This window comes from Theropithecus gelada, chromosome 2 (assembly GCF_003255815.1).
Source record: "Theropithecus gelada isolate Dixy chromosome 2, Tgel_1.0, whole genome shotgun sequence".
NCBI classification, from domain to species: Eukaryota; Metazoa; Chordata; class Mammalia; order Primates; family Cercopithecidae; genus Theropithecus; species Theropithecus gelada.
The window spans coordinates 105,204,027-105,230,070 of NC_037669.1; the positions used below are offsets into that span (position 1 = coordinate 105,204,027).

At 39.6% G+C, this 26,044-nt stretch overlaps 1 protein-coding gene and 1 pseudogene across 3 annotated transcripts in view; both read left to right on the top strand.

Moving 5' to 3' along the window:
* Positions 1-1,322: 1,322 nt before the first annotated feature.
* EHHADH (enoyl-CoA hydratase and 3-hydroxyacyl CoA dehydrogenase) overlaps positions 1,323-26,044 on the top strand; it is an 84,089-nt gene continuing 59,367 nt past the window's right edge. The window contains exons 1-2 of one of the 2 annotated variants that reach the window (XM_025377741.1): positions 1,323-1,593; positions 6,379-6,482. Coding sequence is in view for 1 of the 2 variants with exons in the window: in XM_025377740.1 (XP_025233525.1) it covers positions 1,398-1,471; positions 6,379-6,482 (178 nt within the window). In the remaining variant the exon portion in view is untranslated. The remainder of the gene's footprint in view (positions 1,594-6,378; positions 6,483-26,044) is intronic. The other variant, XM_025377740.1, reaches the window with a different exon arrangement.
* On the top strand, positions 8,315-9,424 carry LOC112619648 (annotated as a pseudogene). Its single transcript, XR_003118268.1, has one exon. The product of XR_003118268.1 is annotated as a eukaryotic translation initiation factor 2 subunit 2 pseudogene (transcript).

Consider the following 26,044-nt stretch of genomic DNA (forward strand, 5'->3'; position numbering starts at 1 on the left):
CAGCCCACTCCCACCCTGTGGAGTGTCTTTTCATTTTCAATAAATATACGCTTCTGTTGCTTTGTTTTTTCCTTGCTTTGTTTGTGTGTTTTGTCCAATTCTTTGTTCAAAACACCAAGAACCTGGACAACTTGCAGTCCAGACCCTCCTCTAGTAACAATGTTATATAAGTATTTAGTTGATGTTAATCACTGGATGAGTTCTTCCTGCCTGCTGCACAAACAAAATCAATTCAGGAAGTCTACAGTATTGCAGTAAGGAAATAATTTAATTGATGTGAGGCTGGCCACGCCACATGGGAGATGGAGTTATTACTCAAATCAATCTCATCGAAGGCTAGTAGGTTAGGGGTTTTTCAAAGGTAGTTTGGTGGGCAGGGGCTACAGTATGGAAAGTGCTGACTGATTGGGTTGGAAATGAAATCATAGGGGGTTGAAGTTATCCTCTTGTGCTGAGTTGCTTATGGGTGGGGCCACAGGAGAGGTGGACTGGTCCAGGTGGAGCCATCAGTGTCAGGCATGCAAAAATCCTGAAAAAATGCCTCAAAAGGCCAAACTTAGGTTCTACAATAGCGATGTTATCTGCAGGAGTAAATGGGGGTTGTCTGTTTGGTGGCCTCCGGAGTAATGGCTGGCAATGGTCTCTGTCTACACCTTAGCAGACAGAATTCACACTCCTCTATCCTCCTAGCCTGGTGGTCTCTCAGTTAGCTTTACAGAGGCAGTCGAGTTTTGGGGAATAGCTATTATCATTTAAACTATAAACTAAATGTCTCCCAAAGTTAACTTGGCCTGAGCTCAGGAATAATTAAGGGCAGCTAAAGGCAAGATGGAGTTGGTTAAATCAGATCTCTTTCACTGCCATAATTTTCTCAGTGTTAGAATTTTTGCAAAGGCTGTTTCATTAGTACCCTACTCATTTAGGTGAAATGAACAATGTGTATTTTATGTGTTCCAGATGTGTATCAATATCACATAACTGTCAGGGCCCCAGGTATCTGTCCCTGGTTCAGAAAGATCATGAAGATGAATACCGCGATGCGGACAGCTTGCCCGACTCAGCGAACTCAGAACTTGTCCTCAGTAGCCAGCCCCTATGGGCCAAGGGGTTGCAAACTTCCACTTGCCGGCAATTACACCTGTTTCCATCATTCTCCTTGCTGTACCTTGTGGTGGGAGCAGCTTGGGAGTCAATAAAGAGAAAGCGACAAGCGTCTGGAGAGCGCGGGGTGGGGTCTCTGGAGAGGAGGGCTGGGTGGAAAGAGGAGCGGCGGGAGGCGGCGCCCCGGCTCGCATTGGCCCAGTCGGCGTCCCTCCTCTGGGGGCGGCCGGGCGCGCCCGGAAAAGTGGCTTTGCCTGGCGGCGAGAGGCAGAGGTGCCCTCGGTGATAGAAGAAACATGGCCGAGTATACGCGGCTGCACAACGCCTTGGCGCTGATCCGCCTCCGAAACCCGCCGGTCAACGCGATCAGGTAACGTGCTCGGGCGCCTCCAGCCCGGGGACCGTGCGGGCCTTACCCGCCCTCCGGCTCCGGAGGCTTTGACTCTCCCCCGCTGGTTTAAACCGAGAAGGACACTCAGAGTTGAGCAACTGGTACATGCCAGGAGCCCTTTTTTTTCTTTTTCTTTTTCTTTCTTTTTTTCTTTCTTTTTTTTTTTTTTTAACCTAGATTAGCTTGGTTAATCTTCGTAGAGAACTCTCGTCCCCGTTTTGCTGATAAAGAAACTGAGGCTGAGACAGATCAGCACTCAGGGAGTTGGCCTCGATCTGTTCCTTCATGCAGAGTCCTCCTGGTTACTTGCAACTTTGGCTTTGCAAGTCGACTTTCTAATCCAAAGGTCTTAACTTAGTTCGATGTTGAACTTTGATCCAACTTCACTCCCCAACTTTGAGTCCAGGCTGCCCTTACAATGTTTGGCTAAAGGCTTTAGGAATAGGGCAGTAAAACGGTATAACATTTAAAAATAATAATAAAAGTCCCACTAATGCCAGCGCAGTGATTAAAGCAGAATTGTGCCCTGGTCCAGAAACGCAAAATTATTTCTCCTGATTTGTTTGAACCTCAGGACTTTGGTGCTTCTGAGGAAGACTCACATCAGACTAAGCCTATGTAATAGCATTTTCTGAAAAACTGCACCTTGTCTTCTTTTTCTCACTGGGAAGTATTTGCCTTGTGTGGTGCACTTAAAACATTGAAAAGTGAGATCAATGTTGCTTTTTTGAAAAGTAATGAAGTTATTCGGTTTGGTCATTCTACATCTCTTTAAAAAAGTAGTTATACATCAGCCTTGAAAAAGAATTACCTATCCACAGGGAATAAGATTAGTGGAAATCATAATTTACCAAGAATATATAAAGCATAGAGAGAAAGGTCTTTAGTCAAAATTCTTATCACATACTGCTGAAGCAAAGAGACTGAAATGAGAAGACCTGCTAATTTTAATACAATTTAAAAATCCTACTGTCATCAGATTTGATTTATCATTAGTATTAATATTAATTCAATGTGAATTACTACATTTAATAATGCCAAAAAAATGCAGGACTAAAATCACATAAGGATGACATGTCTACTAACTTGCCATTCCCAGAATAAAAAGCAAAATATCTGTTATGTTGGTTTTGACAAAGAAAAATGTAAGTAATTTGATTACTTGTCCATTTTGGACTGGTCTATATACTGATTAGAATTGCTAGATACTAGGACCTTAGGGGGAAAAGTTCCATACTCTAATACCCATGACTAGGAATGTTTTCTGACAACCGTTCTTTTTTTTTTTTTTTAGTTTGTTTGTTTGTTTTGGACGGAGTCTTGCTCTGTCACCAGGCTGGAGTGCAGTGGCGTGATCTCGGCTCACTGCAACCTCTGCCTCCCAGGTTCAAGTGATTCCCCTGCCTCAGCGTACTGAGTAGCTGGGCCTACAGGTGTGCACCACCAGACCCAGCTAATTTTTTGTATTTTAGTAGAGACAGGGTTTCACCATGTTGGCCAGGATGGTCTCAATCTCCTGACCTCGTGATCCACCCACCTCGGCCTCCCAAAGTGCCGGGATTACAGGCGTGAGCCACGTGCCCAGCCTCTGACAACTGTTTTAAATGTTTCTGGAATTTAACCTGCTCTCCCTGCCCACCCATGCAACTGCCTGTGCCACCCCCAGCCCCTTTGCAGGAGAAATGTTAGGGCCTACCTCATAAAGTTGTGAAGTTTAAATCAGCTGGAAATTATAAAGTGGCATTTAATAGATGTTAGTTATCATTCCTATTAGTCAGAAGACCTATTCAAGCCCCTGACAACAGGCCCTGCTACTCAGGACCCACTTCAGTTTCATCAAGAAGATATTCTCCACTTGGGAATAAGTACTTCTCTGCCCTTTTTCGTCTGTCTTCTGAACTTTTTTTAGGTAGAAATGTACATCCTAGGAGTTCCTCAAGTTTAACAGATTTCTCAATTTTTTTTATTACACTTTTCTTTCTTTCCTCCCTTTCTTCCTTTTCCCCTTCCTATTTCTAATTTTATATGGGAAGTTGTATCTTCCTAGCTGATTGAGAGATTCTTACTTGAGTGTAACACACACACGTACACACACACATATATGTAAATTTTTTCCCCAAAACAAATAGTTTAAATCCTTCATTGCTAGTTTAGCAGCCATGTTTGCTTCCATTCAGATAAACACCAGCCCCCTTTATAAGCGTAGGACAGGCCTGATTAATAGGCCTGTCTCCCAGAACAATGGCTTTCACACTATTGCTTTACTGTAATCCACAGACTAAGAAAGCTCACGTTTTTACATAGCAATTCAAGATACACTTACATACAAACACGTAACTGAAAACAGTTTTCTAAAACAAAACCTATCCTTACTTGGTGTATTGTTTGATATAGTCTTTTTTCTCTTCTTTTCCTTTGAAAAAATCCTGGTCACAAGCCACAAACTTGATTGGATGACGTTTGGTTAAAAAAAAAAAAAACTGTCTGAAAAAAAAAGAAAGACCTCCTATAGTTAAAGAAGCTGAAGAGTTTTGGTCAGTAGTCATGAAATGCTGTCTCTACTCCAGATTCTATTTCCTTATGCCTGACAGTATTAACAGGAAAAATAATTTCGTAACCTCTGCGGCCTTTACATTGCTGTGACTCTCTCTGTCAGCCTGAATCTAGTAAAGTGTGTATCTGTTATAGCTATTTTCATTTTTTTCCTGTTTTTGATATTTGCAAAATTATGAGCATAAATAAAAAAGGAAGATTGGTTGAAATAGGAAAAGCTGGTTTCTTCTCCTCAGTGGCACTGATTGAGTTAATTTTGGCTAGTTTTGTAGGCATTGTTTATTCAGAAGGAAATGTGTGCCTTTTGGATTTTTTTATTATATAATGGTTCTGAATTTGCTTTTCGTGATCAGATTTGGCTTCTAATTAACCAGCTGAAGGCAAGAGGTTTTGTCTGATTTCATCTAGGTTAAGAGGTGAAAAGTAATTAGGTGAAAGGGAACCATTATATACAAGGGCAAGTATCCTTTTTATTGCTTGGGTTTTTAGCTCATAGTTATTGGTCTTAACAATATGGCCTTTACAGAAGTTTGTTGTTGTTTGTTTTGTTTTAAAATTTATTTTTAACCCTGTATACTAAAGAACAGAGATTTTACCCAGAATACTTGGAATTCCAAGGCAAAACTGATTGGAATCTGGTTCTGTGATTTTTCTTTTAAGCAGTTCCTCACCACTTGCCCTAGATTCTCTTCGGTTGCTTGGTACTTATTAATCCCCTCCTTCTTCACGAATTTTCTCTCTTGGTCTTTGTGACTTTGAGCTCACTTGCTGAATCACGCTGCTGAGCTTCTCCCACTTCTTAAATGAAGATATATCCAGAGGATCTGCCCTCAGCTCTCTTTTCCATTGGTAGACTCATTCAGTCTTGGTTTTAGCTATCTCTTTTGTGGATTACTTCCTCATATACTAAAACTTGGCAAAATCTGCTACATGCCCTATCTTTCCACGATCTTGCCTTTATCTCTTATCTAAGATTATGCTTGGCTGTCACTGACAGAATACTCAAGATAATAGTAAATTAGACAATAAAAAGCTAATTTCTCTCGTGGCAGTGTCCTGGAATGATACAGCTGCTCCACAATCAACAAGGGCCTCAATTATTTATTCTGTCTATCTCTTGCTCTACCATCCTCAATACATAGCTTCCGTCTCCTGATCCAAGCTGGCTGCTCCTGATCTAACCATCATTGGTGCCAGGAGTAGGGAGGAAAGAAAAAGGGAAAAGCATACCCAAATCTTTCAGAACTCTTCCCAAAAGTTGCACATACCAAATATGCTTCCATCCCATTGGCTAGAACTTAGTTCCTTGTGCGGACCTTACTGTAAAGCAGGCTGGAAAATGTAGTCTTTATTTTGGGCAACCGTATTTTTGTATTAGTCCATTTTCACATTGCTATAAAGACATACCCAAGATTGGGTAATTTATAAAGGAGGGAGGTTTAATTGACTGCCAGTTCCACATGGCTGGGGAAGCCTGGGGAAACTTACAATCATGGCGGAAGGCAAAGGAGAAGCAAGTACCTTCTTCACAAGGTGGCAGGAGAGAGGCGTGAGTGCAGGGGAGACTGCCACTTACAAACCACTAGATCTCCTGAGAATTCCCTCACAGAACAACAGCATAGGGCAAACCATTGGTATGATCCAGTCACCTCCCGCCAGATCTTTCCCTGATATGTGGGGATTGCAATTCAAAATGAAGTTTTGATGGGGATTAAGAGCCAAAACCATATCACATATATTCAAGTAAAAACCAGGTGTTTTAATACTATGAAGAAGACGGAGAGGAATGGATATTTGAGGTAACTCACAGCCCCTGCCACAGCTCCTAGACTGTTTCTCATTTAATTTTCTTATATTTTACCAATATGAAAAATTGAAAGTCATTTCACCCTTCTCGACTTCAACATCACTTTTTCTTTGTACCTTTGTTACAGCACTCATCTTAGAGCACCTTACATGATAAATTATGTACAAGTATTGGATAACTCCTTGTACAGTATATAGAAGCCATGTAATAATATTTTTAAATTGGTTGGTGCCAATTTTAAGTGGTCAAAGTGAAAGCACAGGGCAGGAAAATTACAGTTTTAAAAAGTGGATTAATTTAATCTGTTCAGTGCTTAATTAATCATAGGCACATATATTATTTGTAGAACAAATATAATAGTCATAGTAGACACATATATTATTTGTTGGAAGCTTTATTGAGAAGTATCTGTAGTTCTTATCCATTATGTGTGTGTTTAATTTTTCATTGGTAGGAAAGGAAAACACTCTGAATGGTAGGAATTTAATTCTGACTAATTTAGTTAGTGTATTTTGTTTTCTTTTAGTACGGCTGTACTCCGTGATGTAAAAGAAGGACTACAGAAAGCTGTAATAGACCATACAATAAAAGCCATTGTGATTTGTGGAGCAGAGGGCAAATTTTCTGCAGGTAACTTAAGTCTAACCCTTTCCCACTATCTCTGGAATCCAACCACAGACTGAGACCAATACTATATTAGCTGTGCTTGTGAGTAATAACTTAGTGTAGGTAATGGAAATGACAGACTTGAGTGAGAATGAGAAACATTGTGGAGAAAGGGACCGGAATTACAAGAGAGACCCAGAGAAGACTTTGGGCTTAGTCTCTTTTATAGTGGATTGGGGTTTTAGAGTATATTTAGTTTCAGACTTGATGGCTGTTATACACTTACTGATATATACCTGCATTGCATGTATCTCCACCACATATGGGCTTGGGCAAATCTCTTTAACCTCCTGAACCTCAATTTCTCTATCTATAAAGTAGGAACAATAATATCTATTTTAAGGGGTTTTTGTGACATTAAATGAGATAACATATCTGAAAGCCTCTACTACAGTACCTATACACAGAAGATGGTCAATAAATGTTACTGTTTAATTCACACAGAGTCTTATAATAGAATTCATTTTTCTTCTGATAGTCACCCATCTCAGTGACAATGGCACTGTTTTATTGGGTTATTGTGTGAAGATGCAAAATTATTGACAAAATATGGCAAAAGTATTTTGAAATGGTGATTTATTCAATGGTATATATGGCATCTTTTCCTTAATGAATACATTATACCCTTTAACAAAAGTCACATGGATATGGGGGCCTATTCAACCTTACTGTAGCCAGAGAAATTTAATGTGTGTTAATGGTAGCCTGAAAAGACACAGATGTTAGAATCATGGCAATAAATAAATATAAAAATGTGAATCATTATAATATTACCATTTATCTTGCCTGTTATGTGCTAGTACCATGTAGCTTATTTATTAATAATAATAAAAGTAATAGTATTTTTAAACACATTCTATTTTAATTCTCAGTTAGTCCTACAATCCTCATTTACAGGTAAGAAGAGATTTTGAGCCTGGAAGAGATTAATATAATGTCCCAAACCTTAACCAGTTATTAAATAGCTTACTCACTGTTTGGAAACTTAAGGTTTGGCACCCAAGATGATGACAATGATGCAGGGAAAGAGTGATCAGAATGATAAAGAACTTGATATTTCTTTGTAAGAAAGAAGGTAGATGAGAGAATGCAATTAGAGTTCGGAGGCAGAAAAAATTATTCTTCTAAAAAAGTATTAGGGATTATGAAACTTGGCCTAATGCGTGTACATAGAACAATGCACCCCAAAATGGGAGAATATAGATTCTTCTGAAATACATCTGGAACATTTACAAAAATTGACTAGATACTGAATTATAAAATCTTATCTAAATAAATTTCATTAAGAATGTATTATCTGACAACAATACAATTAAGCTACAAATCAATAACAAAATATAACTAGTAATTCTCATATGTTTGGAAGTTAATTTCCAATATCCTCTGAGTAAAAACAGAAATAATGGAATTTAGAAAAAATTGGGAACTGAATGGCAGTGAAAACATAATATAAAACTTGAGGGATGCAGCTCAAATAAAACTTATCAGGAAATTTATAGCTTTAAAAATATATATTAGAAAAGAAAAAAGGCTGAAATGTAATGAGTTAAGTATTTATATAAAGGAACTGACTAACAGTAAAATATACCCTAATCAAGTAGAAGAAAGGAAATAATAAAGAGGAGAAATTAATGAAATAGAAAACATTTGAATCAAGAGGAACAACAATGTCAGTTTTTTGAGACTAATACAATTCACAAACTCTGGAGAGATTGAAGGAGAAGATAAGGCACAAACAATGCATATGAAGAATGATGAAAGGGATATCATTGCAGATACTATAGCCTTTAAGAAAGATAATGGCCCTTTGTCTGATGCAAGAGCCTAGTGCAGTGGTGGGAGAGGTATTGGCAGGAGCAGTGCTGCTGTGGGGCCTGGGGGTGACCTGTCTGACTTCTCGTCCATGCTGAGCCCACTGGAGCCGCATCCATGTCTGGGGACAAGATGATTTTTGATCCTACTATGAGCAAGAAGAAAAGATGAAGAAGAAGCCTTTTATGTCAGATGAGGAAGGGGATACCCAAACAGAGGAAATGCAGCCTTCAGAAACAAAATCTGCAGCCAGAGCCAACTGAGGACAAAAATTTGGAAGCTGATGATGAGGACAGTAGGAAAAAAGATGCTTCTGATGATCTAGATGACTAGAACTTCTTTAATCAAAAGAAAAAAGAAAAAAACAAAAAAGATGTTTGATATTGATGACGCTGAAGAAGATGTAAAGGATCTTAAGATTGAAAGTGATGTTCAAGGACCAGCTGAACCAGAGCATGACCTTGACATTATGCTTGGCAAGAAAAAGAAGAATGTCAAGTACCCAGATGAGGATGAGATGCTAGAAAAAGATGAAGCTCTAGAAGATGAAGACAGCAAAAAAGATGATGGTATCTCATTCAGTAATCAGACAGGCCCTGCTTGGGTAGGCTCAGAAGGAGACTACACGTAAGAGGAGCTGGTGAATCATGTGTTCAACATCATAAGGGAAAAGAATTCAGATACGGTTGCTGGGGAGAAAAAGAAATTCATTATGAAACCTCCGCAGGTCATCCGAGTAGGAACCAAGAAAAGTTCTTTTGTCAACTTTACAGATATCTGTAAACTATTACATCATCAGCACACTTGCATTTTTGTTGGCTGAATTGGGTACAAGTGGTTCTATAGGTGGTAATAACCAACTTGTAAAGGAAGATTCCAACAGAAACATATAGAAAATGTCTTATGAAGATTTATCAAGGAATGTGTTGTTTGTCACACATGCAGATCACTGGACACAATCCTGCAGAAGGACATGCAACTCTTATTTCCTACAGTGTGAAACTTGTCATTCTAGATGTTCTGTTGCCAGTATCAAAACTGGCTTTCAGACTGTCATGAGCAAGCGAGCACAGCTCCGTGCCAAAGCTAACTAATTTGCTAATCACTGATTTTTCAAAGCATGTTGTAGAGATGTGGCTAGACTGGTTTGCCATCCGAGTGGATATACCATTGTATTAAAAACAAGATTAAAAAGCTGCCAAGTTCTTTGGCTAGTGGTTGGTTGGTCTGAAATCCTTGCAAGACACTGATGCTCAAGCTGTTGACATACTTATAGCCTACTTTAACACCTGTCAGAGAAACGTGATATGGGGTAATGAGGTACTTTTAAAAAATCGTTCATAGACTTCTGTAAAATGCAAGATAAATCAAAGTTATCATAACAGTGAAAAAAGAAAGATAATGAAAATATTATGAACATGTAAAAAATGACTTCTCAAAATTAGCTCAAGAAGAAATAGAAGGCCGGGCGCGGTGGCTCAAGCCTGTAATCCCAGCACTTTGGGAGGCCGAGGCGGGTGGATCACAAGGTCAGGAGATCGAGACTATCCTGGCTAACATGGTGAAACCCCGTCTCTACTAAAAATACAAAAAACTAGCCGGGCGCGGTAGCGGGCGCCTGTAGTCCCAGCTACTTGGGAGGCTGAGGCGGGAGAATGGCGTGAACCCGGGGGGCGGAGCTTGCAGTGAGCCGAGATCGCGCCACTGCACTCCAGCCTGGGAGCACAGCGAGACTCCGTCTCAAAAAAAAAAAAAAAAAAAAAAAAAAAAAAAAAGAAGAAATAGAAAACCCAAATAGTTCTGTAATTGTTTAAGAAATTCAATCAGTAATCGAAAATCTCACCAAGTAAATACTTGACCCAGAAGACTCCATTGGCAAGGTCTACTGTAAAGTCAAGGAAAACATTCCAATTTTACATAAACATTTTAGAGAATCAAAAAAGTGGGAACAGTTTCTCTATTCGTTTCCTAGAGCACCATAACAAATTGCCACAAACTAAATGGCTTAAAACAACAGAAATCTATTCTCTTATAGCTCTGAGGATAGAAGTTTGTAATCAAGATATCAGCAGGGTCATTCTTCCTCTGTTTTCTTTAGGGAAGAATCCTTCCTTGCCTCTTCTAGCTTCTTATGGTTGTTGGCAATCCTTGGCCTATGGATGCATCACTCCAGTCTCACTTTAATCACATGGCTTGCTTTCCTCCACGTCTAAATTTTCCTGATCTTCAATAGGCCTACCCTAACCTAGCATGACCTTATCTTAATTTGATGACATCTGCAAAAACCTTATTTCCAAATGTCACACTCACATCTTCTGGGTGAACACTATTCAACTCAGTACCCTTCCCAACTCATTTCTTGAGGCAGCATACCCTTGATACTAACACCTGACAAGGACAGTATGGAAAAGAAAAATTACAGGCTAATTTCATTTATAAATGTAGATATAAAAATCTTAGTGTAAATTGAGACAACAAAGCAACTAGGCAACAACATTATGACGGGAACAAAACCTCATATATCAATATTAACCTTGAACATAAATGGCCTGAATACTCCTCTTAAAGATATAGACTGGCAAATTGGATTAAAAAAAAAAAAACTAATCGTTTTCTGCCCACAAGTGATACCCTTTGGTAAAGACACACATAAAGGAGTGGAAAAAGATACATCATGCAAACAGAAAACAAAAATGAGCAGTAGTAGCTATACTTATGTTAGATAAAGCAGATTTTAAATCAACAACAATTATTTATTATATAATGATAAAGGGTTCGATACAAGAAAAAGGTATAGCTGTCTTAAAAATATATGCATCCCAAAATGGACAACCCAGATTTATAAAACAAATACTACTTAACCTAAGAAAAGAGATAGAGGGGCGGAGCAAGATGGCCGAATAGGAGCAGCTCCAGTCTTCAACTCCCAGCGCCAGCGACACAGAAGACCGGTGATTTCGGCATTTTCAACTGAGGTACTGGGTTCATCTCACTGGGGAGTGCCGGACGATCGGTACTGGTCAGCTGCTGCAGCCCGACCAGCGAGAGCTGAAGCAGGGCGAGGCATTGCCTCACCTGAGAAGCGCAAGGGGGAAGGGAATCCCTTTTCCTAGCCAGGGGAACTGAGACACACAACACCTGGAGAATCGGGTAACTCCCACCCCAATACTGCGCTTTGAGCAAACAGGCACACCAGGAGATCATATCCCACACCTGGCCGGGAGGGTCCCACACCCACGGACCCTCCCTCATTGCTATTACAGCAGTCTGTGATCTACCGGCAAGGCAGCAGCGAGGCTGGGGGAGGGGCGCCCGCCATTGCTGAGGCTTAAGTAGGTAAACAAAGCTGCTGGGAAGCTCGAACTGGGTGGAGCTCACAGCAGCTCAAGGAAACCTGCCTGTCTCTGTAGACTCCACCTCTGGGGGCAGGGCACAGAAAACAATAACAAAGCAGCAGACACCTCTGCAGACGCAAACGACTCTGTCTGACAGCTTTGAAGAGAGCAGTGGATCTCCCAACACGGAGGTTGAGATCTGAGAAGGGACAGACTCCCTGCTCAAGCGGGTCCCTGACCCCTGAGTAGCCTAACTGGGAGACATCCCCCACTAGGGGCAGTCTGACACCCCACACCTCACAGGGTGGAGTACACCCCTGAGAGGAAGCTTCCAAAGCAAGAATCAGACAGGTACACTTGCTGTTCAGAAATATTCTATCTTCTGCAGCCTCTGCTGCTGTTACCCAGGCAAACAGGGTCTGGAGTGGACCTCAAGCAATCTCCAACAGACCTACAGCTGAGGGTCCTGACTGTTAGAAGGAAAACTATCAAACAGGAAGGACACCTACACCAAAACCCCATCAGTACATCACCATCATCAAAGACCAGAGGCAGATAAAACCACAAAGATGGGGAAAAAGCAGGGCAGAAAAGCTGGAAATTCAAAAAACAAGAGCGCATCTCCCCCGGCAAAGGAGCGCAGCTCATCGCCAGCAACGGATCAAAGCTGGACGGAGAATGACTTTGACGAGATGAGAGAAGAAGGCTTCAGTCCATCAAATTTCTCAGACCTAAAGGAGGAATTACGTACCCAGCGCAAAGAAACTAAAAATCTTGAAAAAAAAGTGGAAGAATTGACGGCTAGACTAATTAATGCAGAGAAGGTCATAAACGAAATGAAAGAGATGAAAACCATGACACGAGAAATACGTGACAAATGCACAAGCTTCAGTAACCGACTCGATCAACTGGAAGAAAGAGTATCAGCGATTGAGGATCAAATGAATGAAATGAAGCGAGAAGAGAAACCAAAAGAAAAAAGAAGAAAAAGAAATGAACAAAGCCTGCAAGAAGTATGGGATTATGTAAAAAGACCAAATCTCCGTCTGATTGGGGTGCCTGAAAGTGAGGGGGAAAATGGAACCAAGTTGGAAAACACTCTTCAGGATATCATCCAGGAGAACTTTCCCAACCTAGTAGGGCAGGCCAACATTCAAATCCAGGAAATACAGAGAACGCCACAAAGATACTCCTCGAGAAGAGCAACTCCAAGACACATAATTGCCAGATTCACCAAAGTTGAAATGAAGGAAAAAATCTTAAGGGCAGCCAGAGAGAAAGGTCGGGTTACCCACAAAGGGAAGCCCATCAGACTCACAGCAGATCTCTCGGCAGAAACTCTCCAAGCCAGAAGAGAGTGGGGGCCAATATTCAACATTCTTAAAGAAAAGAATTTTAAACCCAGAATTTCATATCCAGCCAAACTAAGTTTCATAAGTGAAGGAGAAATAAAATCCTTTACAGATAAGCAAATGCTTAGAGATTTTGTCACCACTAGGCCTGCCTTACAAGAGACCCTGAAGGAAGCACTCAACATGGAAAGGAACAACCGGTACCAGCCATCTCAAAAACATGCCAAAATGTAAAGACCATCGAGGCTAGGAAGAAACTGCATCAACTAATGAGCAAAATAACCAGTTAATATCATAATGGCAGGATCAAGTTCACACATAACAATCTTAACCTTAAATGTAAATGGACTAAATGCTCCAATTAAGAGACACAGACTGGCAAACTGGATAAAGAGTCAAGACCCATCAGTCTGCTGTATTCAGGAGACCCATCTCACACGCAGAGACATACATAGGCTCAAAATAAAGGGATGGAGGAAGATTTACCAAGCAAATGGAGAACAAAAAAAAGCGGGGGTTGCAATACTAGTCTCTGATAAAACAGACTTTAAACCATCAAAGATCAAAAGAGACAAAGAAGGCCATTACATAATGGTAAAGGGATCAATTCAACAGGAAGAGCTAACTATCCTAAATATATATGCACCCAATACAGGAGCACCCAGATTCATAAAGCAAGTCCTTAGAGACTTACAAAGAGACTTAGACTCCCATACAATAATAATGGGAGACTTCAACACTCCATTGTCAACATTAGACAGATCAACGAGACAGAAAGTTAACAAGGATATCCAGGAATTGAACTCATCTCTGCAGCAAGCAGACCTAATAGACATCTATAGAACTCTCCACCCCAAATCAACAGAATATACATTCTTCTCAGCACCACATCGTACTTATTCCAAAATTGACCACGTAATTGGAAGTAAAGCACTCCTCAGCAAATGTACAAGAACAGAAATTATAACAAACTGTCTCTCAGACCACAGTGCAATCAAACTAGAACTCAGGACTAAGAAACTCAATCAAAACCGCTCAACTACATGGAAACTGAACAACCTGCTCCTGAATGACTACTGGGTACATAACGAAATGAAGGCAGAAATAAAGATGTTCTTTGAAACCAATGAGAACAAAGATACAACATACCAGAATCTCTGGGACACATTTAAAGCAGTGTGTAGAGGGAAATTTATAGCACTAAATGCCCACAAGAGAAAGCAGGAAAGATCTAAAATTGACACTCTAACATCGCAATTAAAAGAACTAGAGAAGCAAGAGCAAACACATTCGAAAGCTAGCAGAAGGCTAGAAATAACTAAGATCAGAGCAGAACTGAAAGAGATAGAGACACAAAAAACCCTCCAAAAAATCAATGAATCCAGGAGTTGGTTTTTTGAAAAGATCAACAAAATTGACAGACCACTAGCAAGACTAATAAAGAAGAAAAGAGAGAAGAATCAAATCGACGCAATTAAAAATGAAAAAGGGGATATCACCACCGACCCCACAGAAATACAAACTACCATCAGAGAATACTATAAACACCTCTACGCAAATAAACTGGAAAATCTAGAAGAAATGGATAATTTCCTGGACACTTACACTCTTCCAAGACTAAACCAGGAAGAAGTTGAATCCCTGAATAGACCAATAGCAGGCTCTGAAATTGAGGCAACAATTAATAGCCTACCAACCAAAAAAAGTCCAGGACCAGATGGATTCACAGCTGAATTCTACCAGAGGTACAAGGAGGAGTTGGTACCATTCCTTCTGAAACTATTCCAATCAATAGAAAAAGAGGGAATCCTCCCTAACTCATTTTATGAGGCCAACATCATCCTGATACCAAAGCCTGGCAGAGATACAACAAAAAAAGAGAATTTTAGACCAATATCCCTGATGAACATCGATGCAAAAATCCTCAATAAAATACTGGCAAACCGGATTCAGCAACACATCAAAAAGCTTATCCACCATGATCAAGTGGGCTTCATCCCTGGGATGCAAGGCTGGTTCAACATTCGCAAATCAATAAACATAATCCAGCATATAAACAGAACCAAAGACAAGAACCACATGATTATTTCAATAGATGCAGAAAAGGCTTTTGACAAAATTCAACAGCCCTTCATGCTAAAAACGCTCAATAAATTCGGTATTGATGGAACGTACCTCAAAATAATAAGAGCTATTTATGACAAACCCACAGCCAATATCATACTGAATGGGCAAAAACTGGAAAAATTCCCTTTGAAAACTGGCACAAGACAGGGATGCCCTCTCTCACCACTCCTATTCAACATAGTGTTGGAAGTTCTGGCTAGGGCAATCAGGCAAGAGAAAGAAATCAAGGGTATTCAGTTAGGAAAAGAAGAAGTCAAATTGTCCCTCTTTGCAGATGACATGATTGTATATTTAGAAAACCCCATTGTCTCAGCCCAAAATCTCCTTAAGCTGATAAGCAACTTCAGCAAAGTCTCAGGATACAAAATTAATGTGCAAAAATCACAAGCATTCTTATACACTAGTAACAGACAAACAGAGAGCCAAATCATGAATGAACTTCCATTCACAATTGCTTCAAAGAGAATCAAATACCTAGGAATCCAACTTACAAGGGATGTAAAGGACCTCTTCAAGGAGAACTACAAACCACTGCTCAGTGAAATAAAAGAGGACACAAACAAATGGAAGAACATACCATGCTCATGGATAGGAAGAATCAATATCGTGAAAATGGCCATACTGCCCAAGGTAATTTATAGATTCAATGCCATCCCCATCAAGCTACCAATGAGTTTCTTCACAGAATTGGAAAAAACTGCTTTAAAGTTCATATGGAACCAAAAAAGAGCCCGCATCTCCAAGACAATCCTAAGTCAAAAGAACAAATCTGGAGGCATCACGCTACCTGACTTCAAACTATACTACAAGGCTACAGTAACCAAAACAGCATGGTACTGGTACCAAAACAGAGATATAGACCAATGGAACAGAACAGAGTCCTCAGAAATAATACCACACATCTACAGCCATCTGATCTTTGACAAACCTGAGAGAAACAAGAAATGGGGAAAGGATTCCCTATTTAATAAATGGTGCTGGGAAAATTGGCTAGCCATAAGTAGAAAGCTGAAACTGGATCCTTTCCTTACTCCTTATACGAAAATTAATTCAAGATGGATTAGAGACTTAAATGTTAGACCTAATACCATAAAAATCCTAGAGGAAAATCTAGGTAGTACCATTCAGGACATAGGCATGGGCAAAGACTTCATGTCTAAAACACCAAAAGCAACGGCAGCAAAAGCCAAAATTGACAAATGGGATCTCATTAAACTAAAGAGCTTCTGCACAGCAAAAGAAACTACCATCAGAGTGAACAGGCAACCTACAGAATGGGAGAAAATTTTTGCAATCTACTCATCTGACAAAGGGCTAATATCCAGAACCTACAAAGAACTCCAACAAATTTACAAGAAAAAAACAAACAACCCCATCAAAAAGTGGGCAAAGGATATGAATAGACATTTCTCAAAAGAAGACATTCATACAGCCAACAGACACATGAAAAAATGCTCATCATCACTGGCCATCAGAGAAATGCAAATCAAAACCACAATGAGATACCATCTCACACCAGTTAGAATGGCGATCATTCAAAAGTCAGGAAACAACAGGTGCTGGAGAGGATGTGGAGAAATAGGAACACTTTTACACTGTTGGTGGGATTGTAAACTAGTTCAACCATTATGGAAAACAGTATGGCGATTCCTCAAGGATCTAGAACTAGATGTACCATATGACCCAGCCATCCCATTACTGGGTATATACCCAAAGGATTATAAATTATGCTGCTATAAAGACACATGCACACGTATGTTTATTGCAGCACTATTCACAATAGCAAAGACTTGGAATCAACCCAAATGTCCATCAGTGACAGATTGGATTAAGAAAATGTGGCACATATACACCATGGAATACTATGCAGCCATAAAAAAGGATGAGTTTGTGTCCTTTGTAGGGACATGGATGCAGCTGGAATCCATCATTCTTAGCAAACTATCACAAGAACAGAAAACCAAACACCGCATGTTCTCACTCATAGGTGGGAACTGAACAATGAGATCACTTGGACTCGGGAAGGGGAACATCACACACCGGGGCCTATCATGGGGAGGGGGGCGGGGGGAGGGAATGCATTGGGAGTTATACCTGATGTAAATGACGAGTTGATGGGTGCAGCACACCAACAAGGCACAAGTATACATATGTAACAAACCTGCACGTTATGCACATGTACCCTACAACTTACAGTATAATAATAATAAATAAATTAAAAAAAAAAAAAAAAAAAAAAAAAAAAAAAAAAAAAAAAAAGAAAAGAGATAGACAGCAATACAATAATAAGGGAAGACTTCAAAACCCCACTGACAGCACTAGACAGATGATTAAGGCAGAAAATCAGCAAATAAACTATGGACTTAAACTAGACTTCAGACCAAGTGGACCTAATATACATTTATAGAACATTCTATGCAACAACTGCAAAATACACATTTTTCTCATTTGTGCATGGGACATTCTGTGCATAGAACATTCTCCAAAATAAATCATATGTTTGGCCATAAATCTCAACAAATTCAAAAAAATCTAAATCATATCAAATATCTTTTCATATTATAGTGGAATAAAAGTAGAAATCAGTAGCAAGAGGAACTCTCAAAACTCTACAAATATATGGGAACTAAACAACTTGCTCCTGAGTGTTCATTAGGTAAATGAGGAAATCAAGGCAGAAATTTTTTTAAAATATAGAAAGATCTTAAAGTTGCAACCTGATGTTGCACCTCAAGGAACTGGAAAAACAAGAACAAACCAAACCCAGAGCTAGCAGAAGAAAAGAAATAACAAAGATCTCAGCAGAACTGAATGAGATTGAGACAAAAAAAAAAATAATGAGGATTAAGGATCATCATGGTGGACGGGAGGCAGGACTAGATTGCAGCTCTGACTTGGATGGACAGAGCAGCATGCAGAGGCTCACATTGTGAATTTTAGCTCCAGAATGACTACAGGAATAAATCAGGAATCCCAAGAGGACCCACAGACCCTCTGAAGGAAGCAGACTGCTCCTGCAGGACACAGGAGACATCCCAAATACTGTGAGTGCCCAAACTGCAGAAATGGGAAAGGGAGATCCTCCATTCCCGAACACACACCCCCCACTGGGAAACTGAAGGTCTAGTTTGTGGGAGAACATCCTTACCTTACCTGGAGCTGAGTCAATTTAGAGAGCCTTATGAAATACAGGGGTAGAGGATGCAGCGGGAAAGGCCCTCGGAGCTTGCTGGGTCCCTAAGCAGGCTGTTCCTGCCTGACATCATAGAGATCCTTTGAGAGGGTGGCCAGAGTCATGGGGAAAACACCACAGAGAGAAGGAAGTCTCCAGCCGAATTTTGTAACAATTTGAACTAGTCTAGAAGCCTCCCGGCCAGAACTTGGGGGAGGATGTGAATCTGGAGTGCAGACTCCACAGGCAGGGGAAAAACTAAAGCCCTTATGCAGCTTGGAGGTGGGTAGCCTGGGGCAAGTTCTTAGCCCTGCTTGCCCACTGCCTGGAAACAGACTTGGTGCTGTTATATGGGGAGTGAGACCGGCTCTTGGATTGTGTGGGAGCTGGGTGAGGCCTGAGACTGCCAACTTTCCTCCACTTCCCTTACAACCTACATGACTCAGCAGAGGCAGCCATAATCCTTTTAGGTACATGACTCCAGTGACTGGGGAATCTCACCTCAATCCCCCACAGCAGCCACAGAAAGACCCGCCTAAGGAGAGTCTCAGCTCAGGACGCCTAGCTCTGCCCCCACCTGATGGGCCTTCCTTTTCTACCCTGGTAGCTGAAGACAAAGGGCATATACTCTTGGGAGTTCTAGGGCCCCATCCACTACCAGTTCCTCTCCATAATACCACAGCTGATGCTCTCTGGAAAGTGCCACCTCCCAGCAGGAGGCCAACCAGCACAAAAATAGAGCATCAAACCACCGAAGCTAAGAACCCTCACAGAGTCCATTTCACCCCCTCTGCCACCTCCACCAGAACAGGTGCTGGTATCCATGGCTGAGGGATATCCACAGACAGTTCACATCACAGGACTCTGTGCAGACAACCCCCAATACCAGCCCAGAGCCTGGTAGATTTTCTGGGTGGCTAGATCCAGAAGAGTGATGACAATCTCCAGCTCAGCTCTCAGGAAGCCACATCTGTAGGAAAAGGGGGAGAATACTACATCAAGAGAACACCCCATGGGACAAAAGAATCTGAACAACAGCCTTTAGCCCTAGACCTTCCCTCTGACAGAGCCTACCCTAATGAAAAGGAACCAGAAAACCAACTCTGGTAATATGACAAAACAAGGCTCTGTAACACACCCCAAAATCACATTAACTCACCAGCAACGGATCCAAACAAAGAAGAAATCCCTGATTTACCTGAAAAAGAATTCAGGAGGTTAGTTATTACGCTGATCAGGGAGGCACCAGAGAAAGGTAAAGCCCAATGCAAGGAAATACAAAAAACAATACAAGAAGTGAAGGGAGAAATATTCAAGGAAATGGATAGCATGAAGAAAAAACAATCAAAAATTCAGGAAACACTGGATGCACTTATAGAAATGCAAAATGCTATGGAAAGTCTCAGCAATAGAATTGAGCAAGTAGAAGGAAGAAATTCAGAGCTTGAAGACAAGGTCTTTGAATTAATCCAATCCAACAAGACAAAAAAGAATAAGAAAATATGAACAAAGTCTCCAAGAAGTTTTGGATTATGTTAAACAACCAAACCTAAGAATAATGAGTGTCATGGAGGAAGAACAGAAATCTAGAAGTTTGGAAGATGTATTTGGGGGAATAATTGAGGAAAACTTGCCTGGGCTTGCTAGAAATCTAGACATCCAAATACAAGAAGCACAAAGAACACCTGGGAAATTCATTGCAAAAAGTTCATCACCTGGGCATATTGTCTTCAGGTTATCTAAAGTTAAGACAGAGGAAAGAGTTTTAAGAGCTGTGAGACAAAAGTACCAGGTAACCTATAAAGGAAAACCTATCATATTAACAGCAGGTTTGTCAGCAGAAACCTTACAAGCTAGAAGGGTGTGGGGCTCTCTATCTTCAGCCCCATCAAACAAAACAATTGTCAGTCAAGAATTTTTTATTCAGCAAAACTAAGCATCCTATATGAAGGAAAGATACAGTCTTTTTCAGACAAACAAATGCTGAGGGAATTCACCATTACCAAGCCACCACTGTAAGAACTGCTAAAAGGAGCTCTAAATCTTGAAACAAATCCTGGAAACACATCAAAATAGAACCTCTTTAAAACATAAATTACACGGGACCTATAAAACAAAAATACAAGTTAAAAAGCAAAAAACAAAACACCAAAGAAACCAAGGTACACAGGTGACAAATAGCATGATGAATGCAACGGTACCTCACATCTCAATACTAACATTGAATGTAAATGGCCTAAATACTCCACTTGAGATATCCAGAACTGCAGGATGGATAAGAACTCACCAACCAACTATCTGCTGCCTTCAGGAGACTCACCTAACACATAAGCACTCACATAAACTTAAAGGGGTGGAAAAAGGCATTTCATGCAAATGGATACTAAAAGCAAGCAGGGGTAGCTATTCTTATATCAGACAAAACAAACTTTAAAGCAACAGCTGTTAAAAGAGACAAAGAGGAACATGATATAATAGTAAAAGGCATTGTCCAACAGGAAGATGTCACAATCCTATTGTACATCTAACACTGGAGCTCCCAAATTTATAAAACAATTACTAATAGACCTAAGAAATGAGATAGACAGCAACACAATAATAGTGGGGGACTTCAGTACTCCACTGACAGCACTAGACAGGTCATCAAGACAGAAAGTCAACAAAGAAACAATGGATTCAGACTATACCTTGGAACAAATGGACTTAACAGATTTACACAGAACATTTCATCCAACAACCACAGAATACACATTCTATTCAACTGTGCATAGAACTTTCTCCAAGATAGACCGTATTATAGGCCACAAAATGAGCCTCAATACATTTAAGAAAATTGAAATTATATCAAGCACTCTCTCAGACCACAGTGGAATAAAACAGGGAATCAACTCTAAAAGGAACCTTCAACCATGCTAATATATGGAAATTAAATAACCTGCTCCTGAATGGTCATTGGGTCAAAAACAAAATCAAGATGGAAATGAAAACATTCTTTGAACTGAATGACAATAATGATACAACATATCAATACCTCTGGGATACAGCAAAGGCAATGCTAAGAGGAAAGTTCATAGCCCTAAATGCCTGTATCAAAAAGACTGAAAGAGCACAAACTGACATTGTAAGGTCACAAAGCCTCAAGGAACTAGAGAAACAAGAACAAACCAAACCCAAACCCAGCAGAAGAAAAGAAGTAACCACGATCAGAGCAGAACTACATGAAGTGGAACCAACCCCCCCAAAATATATGAAAGATAAATGAAACAAAAAGCTGGTTCTTTGAAAAGATTTTAAAAAATGATAGACCATTAGTAAGATTAACCAAGAAGAGAGAAAATCCAAATAACCTCATGAAGAAATGAAACAGGAGATATTACAGTTGATACCACTGAAATACAAGGCTACTATGAACACTTTTACATACATAAACTAGAAAACCTAGAACAGATGGATAAATTCCTGAAAAAATGCAACCCTTCTAGCTTAAATCAGGAAGAATTACATACCCAGAACAGATCAGTAAATTACCAACTAAGAAAAAGTTCAGGACCAGATGAATTCACAGCAGAATTCTGCCAGACATTCAAAGACAAATTGGTACCAATCCTTTTATTATTATTATTATTTCTTTTTAAAAAAATGAGCTATATGTGCAGAACGTGCAAGTTTGTTACTTAGGTATATGTGTGCATGGTGGTTTGCTGCACCTATTGACCTGTCCTCTAAGTTCCCCCCCTTCACCTCCCAACCCTCCAACAGGCCCTGGTGTGTGTTGTTCCCCTCTCTGTGTCCATGTGTTCCCAATGTTCAACTCCCACTTATCAGTGAGAACATGCAGTATTTGGTTTTCTGTTCCTGTGTTAGTTTGCTGAGGATGATGGCTTCCAGCTTCATCCATGTCCCTGCAGAGGACATGATCTCATCCCTTTTTATGGCTGCATAGTGTTCCATTGTATATATGTACCACATTTTCTTTATTTAGTCTATAATTGATGGGCATTTGCATTAGCTCCATGTCTTTGCTGTTGTAAATAGTGCTGCAATAAATATACATGTGCATGTGTCTTTATAGTAGGATGATTTATAATCCTTTGGGCATATATGCAGTAATGGGATTGCTAGGTCAAATGGTGTTTCTGGTTCTAGATCCTTGAGGAATTGCCATAGTCTCTTCCACAATGGTTGAACTAATTTACATTCCCACCAACGGCATAAAAGTGATCCTATTTCTCCATAGCCTCACCAGCATCTATTGTTCCCTGACTTTTTAATAATCACCATTCTGCATGGTATGAGATGGTATATCATTGCAGTTTTGATTTGCTTTTCTCTGAGGATCAGTGATGTTGAGCTTTTTTCATATGTTTGTTGGCTGTGTAAATGTCTTCTTTTGAGAAGTGTCTGTTTATATCTTTTGCCCACTTTTTGATGGGGTTGTTTGTTTTTCTCTTGCAAATATATTTAACTTCCTTGTAAATACTGGATATTAGATCTTTGTCAGATGGGTAGATTGCAAAAATTTTCTCCCATTCTTTAGGTTGCCTGTTCATTCTGATGGTAGTTTCCTTTGCTGTGCAGAAGCTCTTTGGTTTAATTAGATACCATTTGTCAATTTTGGCTTTTGTTGCAATTGCTTTTGTCATTTTTGATGAAGGCTTTGCCCATTCCTATGTCCTGAGTGGTATTGCCTAGGTTTTCTTCTAGAGTTTTTATGGTTTTTGGTTTTACACTTAAGTCTGTAATCCATATTGAGTTAAGTTTTGTATAAGGTGTAAGGAAGGGCTCCAGTTTCAGTTTCCTGCATATGGCTAGCCAGTTTTCCCAGCATAATTTACTTAATAGGAGATCCTTGCCCCATTGCTTGTTTTTGTCAGTTTTGTTGAAGTTCAGATGGTTGTAGATGTGTAGTGTTATTTCTGAGGTCTCTGTTCTGCTCCATTGGTCTATATGTCTGTTTGGGTACCAGTACCATGCTGTTTTGTTTACTGTAACCTTGTAGTATAGTTTGAAGTCAGGTAGTGTGATGCCTCCAGCTTTGTTCTTTTTGCTTAGGATTGTCTTGGTTATATGGGGTCTTCTTTGATTCTGTGTAAAATTTAAAATAGTTTTTTCTGAATCTGTGAAGAATGTCAATGATAGTTTCATAGAAATAGCATTGAATCTATAAATTACTTTGGGCAGTATGACCATTTTCATGATATTGACATAAACAGAACCAAAGGAAAAAAAACCACATGATTATCTTAATAGATGCAGAAAAGTCCTTTGATAAAATTCAACATCTCTTCATGTTAAAAACTCTCAATAAACTCAGTATTGATGGAACATAACTCAAAATAATAAGAGCTATTTGTGACAAACCGACAGCCAATATCATATTAAATGGGCAAAAGCTGGAAGCATTCCCTTTGAAAACCAGTACAAGACAAAGATGCCCTCTCTCACCACTCCTGTTCAGTATAGTATTGGAACTTCTGGCCAGGGCAATCAGGCAAGACAAAGAAATAAAGCATATTCAAATAGGAAGAGAGGAAGTCACGTTGGCTCTGTTTGCAGATGACATGATTTTATATTTAGAAAACCCCATCATCTCAGTCCAAAAACTTCTTGATCTGATAAGCAACTTCAGCAAAGTCTCAGGATACAAAATCAATGTGCAAAAATCACAAGCATTCCTTGACACAAACAATAGGCAAGCACAGAGCCAAATCATGAATGAACTCCCATTTACAATTGCTACAAAGAGAATAAAATACCTAAGAGTACAGCTAACAAGGGATGTGAAGGATGTCTTCATGGAGAACTACAAACCACTGCTCAAGGAAATAAGAGAGGACACAAACAAATGGAAAAATCTTCCATCCTCATGGTACCAATCCTTTTGACATTATTCCACAAGAAAGAGAAAGGAGGAACCCTCCCTAATTCATTCTATGAAGCCAGCATCACCCTAATACCAAAACCAGGAAAGGACATAACCAAAAAACAAAACTACAGACCAATATCCTTGATGAACATATATGCCAAAATCTCTAACAAAATACTAGCTAACTGAATCCAACAACATAGCAGAAAGATAATCCACCATGATCAACTGGGTTTCATACCAGGGATGCAGGGATGGTTTAACATACACAAGTCAATAAATGTGATACACCATATAAACAGAATTAAAAACAAAAATCACATGATCGTCTCAATAGATGCAGAAAAAGCATTTGACAAAATCCAACATCTCATTATTATTAAAACTCAGCAAAATTGATGTACAAGGGACATAACTCAATGTAATAAAAGCCATCTATGACAAACCCACAGCCATCATAATAATGAATGGGGAAAAGTTTAAAACATTCCCTCTGAGAACTGGAACAGGACAAGGATGCCCACTCTCACCACTCCTCTTCAACATAGTACTGGAAGTCCTAGCCAGAGCAATCAGACAAGAGAAAGAAATAAAGGGCATCCAAATCTGTAAAGAGGAAGTCAAACTTTCATTGTTTGCTGATGATATGATTGATTGCCTTGAAAAACCCTAAAGACTCCTCCTGAAAGTTCCTAGAACTGATAAAAGAATTCAGCAGTTTCCGGATACAAGATTAATGTGCAGAAATCAGTAGCTCTTCTATACACCAACAGTGACCAAGCAGATAATGAAATCAATAACTCATTCCCTTTTACAATAGCTGCAAAAAATAAAATAAACTATTTAGGAATGTACCTAACCAAGGAGTCAAAAGACTTCTACAAGGAAAACTAAAAAACACTGCTGAAAGAAATCTTAGATGATGTAAACAAATGGAAATACATCCCATGCTCATGGATGGGTAGAATCAATATTGTGAAAATGACCATGCTCTCAAAAGCAATCTACAAATTCAATGAAACCCCCATCAAAATACCACCATCATTCTTCACAGAATTAGAAAAAGAATTTTAAAATTCATGTGGAACCAAAATAGAGCCCAGATAGCCAAAGAAAGACTAAGCAAAAATAAGAAATCTGGAGGCATCACACTACCTGATTTCAAACTATACTATAAGGCCATAGTCACCAAAACAGCATGGTACTGGTATAAAAATAGGCACATAGACCAATGGAACAGAATAGAGAACCCAAAAAATAAACCCAAATACTTACAGCCAACCAATCTTTGACAAAGCAAACAAAAACGAAGTGGGAAAAGGACACCCTTTTCAACAAATGGTGCTGGGATAATTGGTTAGCCACATGTAGGAGAATGAAACTGGATCCTCATCTCTCACCTTATACAGAAATCAACTCAAGATGGATCAAGGACTTAAATATAAAACCTGAAACTATAAAAATTCTAGAAGATAACATTGGAAAAACCCTTCTAGAAATTGGCTTAGGCAAGGATTTCATGACCAAGAGCCCAAAAGCAAATGCAATAAAAACAAAGATAAATAGTTGGGAGTTAATTAAACTAAAGAGCTTTTGCATGGCAAGAGGAACAGTCAGCAGAGTAAACAGACAACCCACAGAGTGGGAGAAAATCTTCACCATCTATACATCCAACAAAGGACTAATACCCAGACTCTACAACGAACTCAAACAAAGCAACAAGAAAAAAACAAACAATCCCATTAAAAAGTGGGCTAAGGACATGAATAGACAATTCTTAAAAGAAGATATACAACTAGCCAACAAACATATGAAAAAATACTCAGCATCACTAATGATCAGGAAAATGCAAATCAAAACCA